Source organism: Pan paniscus, chromosome 6, assembly GCF_029289425.2.
Source record: "Pan paniscus chromosome 6, NHGRI_mPanPan1-v2.0_pri, whole genome shotgun sequence".
Classification (NCBI taxonomy): domain Eukaryota; kingdom Metazoa; phylum Chordata; class Mammalia; order Primates; family Hominidae; genus Pan; species Pan paniscus.
The window spans coordinates 117,015,859-117,028,152 of NC_073255.2; the positions used below are offsets into that span (position 1 = coordinate 117,015,859).

Below are 12,294 nucleotides of genomic sequence, written 5' to 3' on the forward strand. Positions count from 1 at the left end.
ATATATTTATATATAATATACATATTTTATATATGCACTATAAATATGAGTGTGTGTATATATATATATATATTTTTTTTTTTTTGAGACAGGGTCTCACTTTGTTGCCCAGGCTGGAGTGCAGTGGTGCAATTGTAGCTCACTGTAACCTTGAACTCCTGGGTTCAAGTGGCCCTTCTACCTCAGCCTCCTGAGTAGCTGGGGCTACAGATCCTCACTACCATGCCCAGCTAATTTTTTATTTTTATAGAGATGGGGTCATGTTGTGTTGCCCAGGCTGGTCTTGAACTCATGGCCTCAAGTGATTCTCCCACCTCAGCCTCCCAAAGTGCTGGGATTATAGGTATAAGCCACCACGCCTGGCCTAGTGTGTATTTTATATATAACAAATATTACCTATTTAACATTATTTAATGTAAAAATTCAAATGTTATATACTGTCTCTATTTTGACAGAATGGGACTTAATCTTTTGGATTTAAATAATGTCTCGAGTTATGGTATCATTTTCTACTCCTCATGGGCATCACTTAAGATCCTTCAGTCTCAAGCAACAGGAACCTACTCTGGCTACTTAAAAAGAATTTCTCGAAAATGCAAATCAAAACCACAATGAGATACCATCTCACACCTGTTAGAATGGTGATCATTAAAAAGTCAGGAAACAATAGGTGCTGTAGAGGATGTGGAGAAATAGGAACACTTTTACACTGTTGGTGGGACTGTAAACTAGTTCAACCATTGTGGAAGTCAGTGTGGTGATTCCTCAGGGATCTAGAACTGGAAATACCATTTGACCCAGCCATCCCATTACTGGGTATATACCCAAAGGATTATAAATCATGCTGCTATAAAGACACATGCACATGTATGTTTATTGCGGCACTATTCACAATAGCAAAGACTTGGAACCAACCCAAATGTCCAACAACGATAGACTGGATTAAGAAAATGTGGCACATATACACCATGGAATACTATGCAGCCTTAAAAAATGAAGAGTTCATGTCCTTTGTAGGGACATGGATGAAACTAGAAACCATCATTCTCAGCAAACTATCGCAAGGACAAAAAACCAAACACCTCATGTTCTCATTCATAGGTGGGAATTGAACAATGAGAACACATGGACACAGGAAGGGGAACATCACACTCCGGGGACTGTTGTGGGGTAGGGGTAGGGGGGAGGGATAGCATTAGGAGATATACCTAATGTAAATGACGAGTTAATGGGTGCAGCACACCATGGCACATGTATACATATGTAACTAACCTGCACATTGTGCACATGTACCCTAAAACTTAAAGAATTTAAAAAAAAAAAAAAAGAATTTCTCGAAAGAGTATGGGAGAGCACCTAAGACCAAAAAGGAGGCCTGGAGAGGCAGGATGCAGGTAGCCACTGGAAATGTCCACAGCAGGGCTTGCCACTGGAGTCATCAAAGACACATGAGCTATTTCTTCTGTCCCCAGCCCCTGGGTTTAAGATTCAAAGTCTCAGACCGGGTGTGGTGGCTCACGCCTGTAATCCCAGCACTTTGGGAGGCCGAGGCAGGAGGATCACCTGAGGTCAGGAGTTTTGAGACCAGCCTGGTCAACATGGCAAAACCCTCTCTGCTAAAAATACAAAAAGTAGCTGGGTATGGCAGTACCTGCCTGTAGTCCCAGCTACTAGGGAGGCCGAGCATGGTGGCATGTGCCTGTAATCCCAGCTACTCAGGAGGCTGAGGCAGGAGGATCACTTGAGCCTAGGAGGCAGAGGTTGCAGTGAGCCGAGATCATGCCACTGCACTCCAGCCTGGGCAACAGAACAAGACTTTGTCTCAAAAAATAAAAATAAAATAAAATCTGCAGCTCTGATCATTGGGATCACTTGTTGGAATGGCCGGGTTCCTGTGCAGTCACCTAGCAGATGTCTACCAATGACAGGCCCTACTCACAGCCACTGCACTCCAGCTTGGGCGACAGAGCGAGGCCTTGCCTCTAAAAAAAAAAAAAAAAAAAAAAAGGCTCAGAGAAAGAGTATGCTTGGCCAAAGATCTGCCACCTAGGGCATCCTGAGCTGAGGAGGAAAGAGGGTACAGAGTCTCCCAGTTGCCCCCATCTCCATATGGGATGGCACAGCCCCTCGAGGAGTACCCCACCCTCAGCATAGCTCTCAGCAGTGGACAGATAATCACTGCAGAAGGAGATGAAGATACTGATTGCAGGCCCCAATGTCCACTAAATCATAGACTTGCTGTCATCACTAAATGAGAAGTTGGTGCAGGTGAACTGTCTTCCAGCAGTATTTTAGACTAACACCCAAACACCGTTTCTCTTCATTTATCAAAGGCCACCAAAGACCTGCTTTGGGCATGATGTTTTGGTGTGACACTTCTGAGCCAAAATTTAGCTTAATCTCTACACTCAACTTGTACAGATCAAGCCCAATCCCTTTGAGACAGAGTCTTGCTATGTTGTCCAGGCTGGACTTGAACTCCTGGACTCAAGGGATCCTCCAGCTTCAGCTTCTCAGGTAACTGGGTGATAGGGTTTCGATTTGTGTCTCTGACCAAATCTCATGTCAAATAGTAATCTCCAACGTTGGGGGTGGGGCCTGGTAGGAGGTGATTGGATCATAGAGGCAGATTTCCCCCTTGCTGTTCTTGTCATAGTGGGTTCTCATGAGATCTGGTTGTTTAAAAGTGTGTAGCACCTGCCCCTTCTCTCTCTTCCTTCTGCTCTGGCCATGTAAGATGTGCCTGCCTCCCCTTCACCTTCTGCCATGATTGAAAATTTCCTGAGGCCTTCCCAGCCATGCTTCCCGTGCAGCCTGCAGGATCATGAGCCAATTAAACATCTTTTCTTTATAAACCACCCAGACTCAGGTATTTATTTATAGCAATGCCAAAACAGACTAATACACTGGGATTACAGGTACACATCAGCATGCCCAGTTTAATCCCTCTTTCAACATCTCCTATCCATGACCACACTGCCTAGCACCTACTATGTTTCTAGGTCCTTTGCTTCCTCGTTACTTTTTTTGAGATGGTCTCCGTCATCCAGGCTGCAGTGCAGTGACATGATCCCCGCTTGCTGCAACTCTGCCCCCCACGTTCAAGTGATTTTCCAGCATTAGCCTCCTGAGTAGCTGGGATTACAGGTGTGCACCACCATGCTCAGCTAATTTTTGTATTTTTAGTAGAGATGGGGTTTCACCATGTTGGCCAGGCTGGTCTGGAGCTCCTGACCTTAAGTGATCCACCTGCCTCAGGCTCCCAAACTGCTGGGATTACAGGCATGAGCCACCGTGCCCGGCCTTTCTATTTTATTTATTTATTTATTTTGAGATGAAGTTTCACCCTGTTGCCCAGGCTGGAGTGCAATGGCATAATCTTGGCTGACTGCAACGTCTGCCTCCCAGGTTCAAGTGATTCTCCTACCTCACCCTCCCAAGTAGCTGGGATTACAGGCATGTGCCACCACGCCCAGCTAATATTTTGTATCTTTAGTAGAGACAAGGTTTCACCATGTCGGCCAGGCTGGTCTCAAACTCCTGACCTCGTGATCCACCACCTCGACCTCCCAAAGTGCTGGGATTACAGGCGTGAGTCACCATGCCCAGTCTAGTTACTCCCCTTTTGACCACTGCCCACACAGCTTTTTCTGAATAATGTTCTGCATTCACAAGTGTTATATGAAAAGTGAAGGGGACCAAATGTCACATGTGTTTGGGAGATTCCCATAATATTTAGAATAAAATTCAAAGTCTGCATCTAAGCTTACAAGGCTCCCTGATATGACGCTCTCCAACCTCAGCCTCTCATACCCCAACTCCACCTCGCTCCAGCCACGGAGCCTGCTGCTGACACACCTGGAGCCAGCTCCCACCTCTGTGCCCTGGCCCCACTGTCTCCTCTGCCTGGGATGCCTTTCCCGGAGATCTACCAGACTACCTTCTTCACCTCCTTCAGGGCCAGCCTTGCCTTAGCACAGCAGTCCCTAATCCCTAGACCAGTCCGTAGCCTGATAGGAACCGGGCCACCCAGCAGGAGGTGAGCAGCAGGTGAGCGAAGCTGAGCTCCGCCTCCTGTCAGATCAGTGGCAGCATTAGATTCCCATAGGAGAGAGAACCCTATTGTGAACTGTACATGCAAGGGATCTAGGCTGCATACTCCTCAGAATTTTTCAGATAGGGTCAAAAAAAGCCGAAGTATACTGGCGCAACCTTGGCTCACTGCAACCTCCACCTCCCGGGTTCAAGCAATTCTCCTGCCTCAGCCTAAGTAGCTGGGACTACAAGCTGATGCCATCACACCCAACTTTTTTTTTTTTTTTTTTTTTTTTTTTTTTTTTTTTTTTTGCATTTTTAGTAGAGACGGGGTTTCACCATGTTGGCCAGGCTGGTCTCGAATTCCTGACCTCAAGTGATCCGCCCACCTTGGCCTCCCAAAGTGCTAGGATTACAGTCATGAGCCACTGTGCCTGGCCTCCTTATGAGAATCTAATGCCTGATGATCTGTCACTGTCTCCCATCACCTCCAGATGGGACCATCTAGTTGCAGGAAAACAAGCTCAGGGCTCCCACTGATTCTACATGATGGTGAGTTATAGAATTGTTTCATTATCCATTACAATGCGATAATAAAGTACACAATAAGTGGAATGTGCTTGAATTATCCCCAAACCATTTCCCCCACCCCCACACCCCTCTATCCGTGGAAAAATTGCCTTCCACAAAACCAGTCCGTGGTGTCCAAAAGGGAACCACTGCCTTGGCACCAAGTCTAAAACACCACTCTTGGCATGTTTTCTTATCCTGCTTTTTCTTCCTGGAACTTGACTTACCTTACATTGGTTTATTGTCTGTCTCCCTAACTAGAATCTAAACCTCTTGAGGGCAGGAACTTCATCTGCTTTAGCATTTGCCTCTCAAATGCCCCTGGGAAGCTGGTTAAACACATTGATACTTAGGTCCTACCCCTCAGAGTCTGTTTGAGGTGCAAGAATTCTGCATTTTTGCCATGTTGTTGGATGGTTCTCAGACAAGTGGCCATAGCCAGCACTCTGAGGGATGTGGGAATAGGGGGGTTAGTATCCCCAACAGAGCAAAATCCCCCTCCCCTCCCACATACACAAAACATGTGCTTCCAGACCAGAAGGGTAAATCCTGGCCCTGCTCTTACTTGGTGTTCATCTTTACCACTTTGGGACTTGTTTCCTTATTTTTTTCTTTTTTAAGAGATAGGGTCTGGCTCTGTCCCCCAGGCTGGGGTGTGGTGGCAGGATCATGGCTCACAGCTGCCTCAACCTCCTGGGCTCAAGTGATCCTCCCACCTCAGGCTCCCAAGCAGCTAGGGACCGCCCCATCCAGCTAATTTTTTTAAATTTGTAGAGATGGGATCTTGCTATGATGCCTAGGCTGGTCTCAAACTCCTGGCCTCAAACGATTCTTCCACCTCGGTCTCCTGAGTAGCTGGAACCACAGGTGCACACCACTACACCCGGCTGTGTTTCCTTACCTTTGACATGGAGGCACCGCCACCCACTTCAAAGAACTTTAAAGTACATCTAGCCCTTGACATTAGTTTCCTTCCAATCCTGAACTCTCCATTAATGTAACCGCGGTGGCTCACACCTGTAATCCCAGCACTTTGGAGGCCAAGCCAAGGTGAGTGGATCGTAAGGTCAAGAGATTGAGACCATCCTGGCCAACATGGTGAAACCCCATCTCTACCAAAAATACAAAAATTACCTGGCCGTGGTGGCACACGCCTGTAATCCCAGCTACCCGGGAGGCGGCGGTTGCAGTGAGCTGAGATCGCGCCACTTCACTCCAGCCTGGTGACAGAGAGACTCCCTGTCTCAAATAAATAATTTTTTAAAATAATGTAAACTGAAACAATTTTATTGGAATTTTAGCCCCCAGGCTGAAAGCGTGGCAGGTCCCTGAGAAGGTAGGTGTAATGACTCTGGACTTGGGGAGGACAGCATCTGAGGGAGCAAAACTGAGAAAAATGAGTATTTTGCTTACTGAACAACCTGACCTTGGCCGGGTACAGTGGCTCACGCCTGTAATCCCAACACTTTGGGAGGCCGAGGTGGGCAGATCACTTGAGGTCAGGAGTTCAAGACCAGCCTGGCCAACATGGTGAAACCCTATCTGTACTAAAAATACAAAAATTAGCCAGGCATGGTGGTGCACGCCTGTAATCTCAGCTACTCAGGAGGCCGACAGGAGAATCGCTTGAACCTGGGAATGGAGGTTCCAGTGAGCTGAGATTGCACCACTACACTCCAGCCTGGGCGACAGAGCATGATTCCATCTCAAAAATAGATAAATAACCTGACCTTGTTCCTGTGCCCTGCCCAGAGAATGGAAGGAGGGAAGCATAAGTCTCACAAATGAATGGTTGAAGGACTCCTCTTTAGGAAAATTAACCAGCCCATGAAAAAACATCTGCAGCTCTCGGCCAGGCGCAGTGGCTCACGCCTGTAATCCCAGCACTTTGGGAGGCCGAGGTGGGCGGATCACTTGAGGTCAGGAATTCAAGACCATCCTGGTCAACATGGTGAAACCCTGTCTCTACTAAAAATACAAAAATTAGCCGGGCATGGTGGCTTGTACCTGTAATCCCAGCTACTTGGGAGGCTGAGGCAGGAGAAGTCACTTGAACCCAGGAGGCGGAGGTTGCAGTGAGCAGAGATTGTGCCACTGCACTCCAGCCTGGGTGACAGAACAAGACTGTCTCAAAAAAAAATCTGCAGCTCTGATCGTTGGGATCACTTGTTGGAACGGCCAGGTTTCTGTGGGGTCACCCAGCAGATATCCACCAATGACAGGCCCCGCTCACAGCCTGAGGACCTTTCTATTACAAGCAGAGATCCAAGGACATCAGACATCTGATGGAAGCCTTTGCCATAGGCACACCAAACAAACAACAAACACCCCCCAAGAATCAATGCATAAACAAAGCTAGGTCGATAGCACAGATAGGATCTTGCGCTAATGAAGAAGGAGGCTTGAAAAGGGAAGCCTGTGAAAACAAAGTGTCTCGAATTAAGTGACTGCAGAAATGAAAAGCCTGGAAGAAGAGAGAAAGTAGAATACCCCAGAAAGTAAAAAATAAAGATGGAAAATAGAGAATGGGACAAGAAAATGAGAGGATCCGTTTCAGTGGGGAAAAAAAATGGTGGTGGCAGGGGAGATAATTCTATTTTTTTCTTTTTCTTTTTAGAGATGGGGTCTTGCTATGTTGCCCAGGCTGGTCTCAAACTCCTGGACTCAAGGGGTCCTCCCACCTCAGCCTCCCAAAGCGCTGGAATTATAGGCGTGAGCCACTGTTCCAAGCTGTTTTTTAAAAATTAAAAGGACAATTCTAGACTGCAAGGCTGATACTTGGATGTACAGAAAATAGGTTTCTATTCAGGACAGCACATTTAAGAATACTGGAGACACAACCTACAAATTTCAGTCAGTAGAGTTGAGACAGGGGAAGAGAGTCATGCACAAAATAATTGACAATCAGAGTAGAAGACTTTGAACCCAACACTGAAAACTAGAAGATAATGATCGATGCTTGCAACATTCTGAAGGTCATAGTTTCCAGTCTAGAACACTTGTCTGCAGCTGGATTGTCAACCAGGAGTCAAAACAAAGTCCATGTTTTCAAAGGCCAGGTGCGGTGGCTCACACCTGCAATCCCACTGAGGTCAGGAGTTCGAGACTAGCCTGTTCAACATGGTGAAACCCCGTCTCTACTAATAAAAAAAATACAAAAATTAGCTGGGCATGTTCGCGGGCGCCCGTGATCCCAGCTACTCGGGAGGCTAAGGCAGGAGAATCGCTTGAACCCGGGAGGTGGAGGTTGCAGTGAGCCAAGATCGTGCCACTGCACTCCAGTCTGGGTAACAGAGCAAGACTCCGTCTCAAAAATAAAAATAAAAAATAAAGTACATGTTTTTGGATGAGCAGTGTCTGAAATTTAACCTCCCATGCACCTTCTCTCAGAAGGTACATATTAAAAGCCAGTGGGTCTCAGTGGCTCACGCCTGTAATCCCAACACTTTGAGAAGCCAAGGCAGGAGGATTGCTTGATCCCAGGAATTCAAGGTCAGCTTCCCTGTTTCCTGGATCCCATGCCTACCTCATGCGATCTTCTATTTTGGAGATGGGGTCTCACTTCATAGCCTAGGCTGGAGTGCAGTGGCACCATCATAGCTCACTGCAGCCTCGAACTCCCTGGCTCAAGCAATCCTCTTGCCTTGGCTTCCCAAAGCCAAATTAATTAAAATTTTAAAAGCCAAATTAATTAAACAATTAGCTGGGCATAGTGGCACACACCTGTAGACCCAGCTACTCAAGAGGCTGAGGCGGGAGGATTGCTTTAGCAAGGCTGCCCTGAGCTGAGCTGTGATGGTTCCACTGCACTCCAGCCTGGACGACAGAGTAAGACCTTGTCCCTAAAATAAAGGGGAAAACAAGCACAGGCAGGTGTGAGATCCTGCAAACAGGGACACTGACCCAGGAAAAGTGAGTGGAGCCCCCACAATGATGGTAAAAGCCGATCCCAGGACAATAGACATGTACCAGAGGATGAGGGCAACTATTCCAGGCTGGAGCATGACAGAGCTCTCCAGTGGGTGTGGATGACAAGCATGTTGGTAGATTACTGACGTATTACATTCAGCAGGAGGTTTACACAGGCTGTAAGAATTTGATATGAGGTAAACCCAAGGAAAACAAAGCATATGAGCGAAGATGTGGATTAATACTAAGGAAAACACACTTCTGAATATAATTTACATCATTATGATAAAATCTGGACATCAAGCTAACAAAAATTAGATATCTACAATGGGAAGAAAGGGAGGTATAAAAAAATGGCTATCTCTTCTGTAAATTCGAACATCGTCTTTAGATGTAGCATGAGCATGTTTAGAATTACAAAAGCATAGACTAGAATAAACAGACCAAAGAGTAGAAAGTTCTGGCCTCTGGGGATGGGGTGGAAGAGGCATGGGTCCTCCTTTGCTTTAAATATCTATAGCTCTGTAAAATATGTACATTGTATCAAAGTTCATTTAAGTTATAAAAATTAAGTGTACAAGAAAGTCATGGTTCAAATATAAAATGTAGGCCAGGTGCGGTTGCTTATGTCTGTAATCCCAGCACTTTGGGAGGCTGAAGTGGGAGGACCGTTTGAGGCCAGGAGTTCAAGACTAACCTGACCATAGTAAGACCCCATCTCTACAGAATTCTTTAAAAGGTTAGCTGCATGTGGTGGTGCTGCCTTGAAATATAGAAACACACACGCACTCTCTTTCTTTCTAGGAAGAATAAGAGAGATTGAGTTTCTGGAGAAAATTATCTTAGATCTTGTCAGTGTCAGGATATTAATTGCCAGAGGAAAGAAGGCCAGTAACACTGTCCCTGCAGCACCAAGAACCAATGATATTGTATCTGCAAGTCGAAGTCTGTGTAGAGACCAGGCATGTTGGCTCACGCCTGTAATCCCAGCACTTTAGGAGGCTGAGACATGTGGATCACCTGAGGTCATGAGTTTGAGACCAGCCTGGTCAACATGGTGAAACCCTGTCTCTACCAAAAATACAGAAATTAGCCCAGCATGGTGGCAGGCACCTATAGTCCCAGCTATTTGGCAGGAGAGGCAGGAAAATCACTGGAACCTGGGAGACGGAGGTTGCAGTGAGCCTAGATCACATCACTGCACTCCAGCCTGGGTGACAAGAGCGAAACGCCATCTCAAAAAAAAAAAAAAAAAAAGAGAAAGAAAAAGAAAAAGTCTGTCCAGATAACTATAAGACCATTCTACTCTGTCTTGAAGGTTTTGCTTTAAGACCTTTTAAAAGGCAATTACTAAACAAATGTTCTTTATTTTTTATTATTTTTTTTGAGAAGGAGTTTCACTCTTGTTGCCCAGGCTGGAGTACAATGGCTCCATCTCAGTTCGCTGCAACCTCCGCCCTCCTGGGTTCAAGCAATTCTCCTGCCTCAGCCTCCCAAATAGCTGGAATTACAGGCATGCGTCACCATGCCTGGCTAATTTTTTGTATTTTTAATAGAGACGGAGTTTCACTGTGTTGGCCAGGCTGGTCTCAAACTCCTGACCTCAGGTGATCCACCCACCTTGGCCTCCCAAAGTGCTGGGATTACAGGTGTGAGCCACCACACCCGGCCTAAACAAATGTTCTTAGGAGATGAATTCCACATGGTTTTAAGATGCAAGTCGTTTATCTGAAGTTCAGATAGAGAAAGGTGAAAGTGTTGAACATTTTATTAATGTCAAGTTTTAAAAGCTTCACATTTGGGTTACACTAAGATAGAGGATTGCTGCTTCTTAAAGAAGTTATCCTTTAGCACTGGGTTGTTGGTTTAGGAGGTAGGGAGCTTGGCTATTTTTTTGCTAAGCATTCATAATCTATAAATTCATAATCTTGGTCTATGACTTGGCTCAGTAAAGTTTGGCTCTCATCTTCTTCCTTCAGGAGAGAATAGACACTGTTATACCTCCAGGATTCTCAGCACATTATCACCGCACATTTGGCAAGATGCACCTTGTAACAAAATTGACCCTCTTAACCATGTTTAAGCAGGTAGCTTAGTAGCAATTAAGTACATTCGCATTGTTGCGCAACCATCACCACCACCCACCTCTAGAACTTTTTCATCTTGCACAACTGAAGCTTTGTACCTATTGCAGCAGGGGTCCCCAACCCCGCATCCGTGGCCTATTAGGAACTGGGCCACACAGCAGAAGGTGAGCAGCAGGCCAGCAAGCGAAGCTTCATCTGTATTTACAGCCACTCCCCATCACTCGCATTCCCACCTGAGCTCTGCCTCCCTGTCAGACCAGCGGCAGCATTAGATTCTCATAGCAGCACAAACCCTATTGTGAACTGCGCATGCCAGGGAACCAGGCTGCATGCTCCTTATGAGAATCTAGTGCCTGATGATCTGTCAACTGTCTCCCATCACCCCCAGATGGGATCGTCTAGTTGCAGGAAAAGAGCTCAGGGTTCCCACTGATTCTGCATTACGATGAGCTGTATAATTATTTCATTATATATTACCATGTAGTAATATAAAGTGCACAATAAATGTAATGCTCTTGAATCATCCCGAAACCATCCCCTCATCCCCCAGCCTGTGGAAAATTTGTCTTTCACAAAAACTGGTCCCTAGTGTCAAAAACGTTGGGATCACTGTATTTAATCACTCCTCATTCCCTCCTCCACCCAGCACCTGGCAACCACCATTCTACTTTGTCTCTACAGATTTGATGACTGCAGGTACCAAATCTAAGTGGAATCGCATTGTATTTGTCCTTTTGTGAGTAGCTTGTTTTTAAATGCAGTTTTGATAGACATAGAACACCGTCCTGACAATGAGTAAGCAAATGATAGGTATAGTTACTACTTCTAGTCCAGAAATCTTTACCCTGGAGTTCTTGGATCAAGCCCCAGGGATCAAACCCCCTTTAAAAGAGGTCTCTTATTTATTTATTTATTTTTTTTGAGATGGAGTCTCACTCTGTCGCCCAGGCTGGAGTACAGTGGCATGATTGCAGCTCACTACAACCTCTGCTTTCCAGGTTCAAGTGATTCTGCTGCCTCAGCCTCCTGAGTAGCTGGGATTATGAGCACCCGTCACCACACCCAGCTAATTTTTGTATTTTTAGTAGAGATGGGGTTTCACCATGTTGGCCAGGCTGGTCTCAAACTCCTGACCTCAGGTGATCCACCCGCCTTGGCCTCCCAAAGTGCTGGGATTACAGGCGTGAGCCACTGCACCCAGGTGAGCTTCTTATTTACGAGGTTTTCATAGGAACCATTAACCTGGAAAATGCTTATCACCATTATCACCATTCTAGGTCTGGTCTCCTTTGAGAGCATTTTTTTCCTATTTTAAGACAGTCTCGTGCTATTGCCCAGGTTGGAGTGCAGTGGCACAATCACAACTCAAGCAATCCTCCCACTGTAGCCTCCCGAGTAACTGGGATGACAGGCACATGCCATTACACCTGGCCAATTTTTGTATTTTTTGTAGATATGGGCTCTCACTATGTTGCCCAGGCTGGTCTCGGAGCTCCTGGACTCAAGCAATCCACCCGTCTTAGCTTCCCAAAGTGCTGCAATTATAGGCATGAGCTACCACACCTAGCTTGAGAGCCTTATTTATTTATTTATTCATTTATTTATTTATTTTGGAGATGGAGTTTTGCTCTGTTGCCCAGGCTGGAATACAGTGGCACCATCTCGGCTCACTGCAACCTCTGCTCTGGGGTTC

At 46.0% G+C, this 12,294-nt stretch overlaps 1 protein-coding gene across 2 annotated transcripts in view; it reads right to left on the reverse strand.

The window, feature by feature from the left end:
* Window positions 1–10,264: 10,264 nt before the first annotated feature.
* Window positions 10,265–12,294, reverse strand: part of KPNA7 (karyopherin subunit alpha 7) — a 36,353-nt gene continuing 34,323 nt past the window's right edge. The window contains exon 11 of one of the 2 annotated variants that reach the window (XM_057302717.2): window positions 10,265–10,487. In XM_057302717.2, the coding sequence (XP_057158700.1) occupies window positions 10,401–10,487 (87 nt within the window). In that variant the 3' untranslated portion in view covers window positions 10,265–10,400. The remainder of the gene's footprint in view (window positions 10,488–12,294) is intronic. The other variant, XM_055115158.2, reaches the window with a different exon arrangement.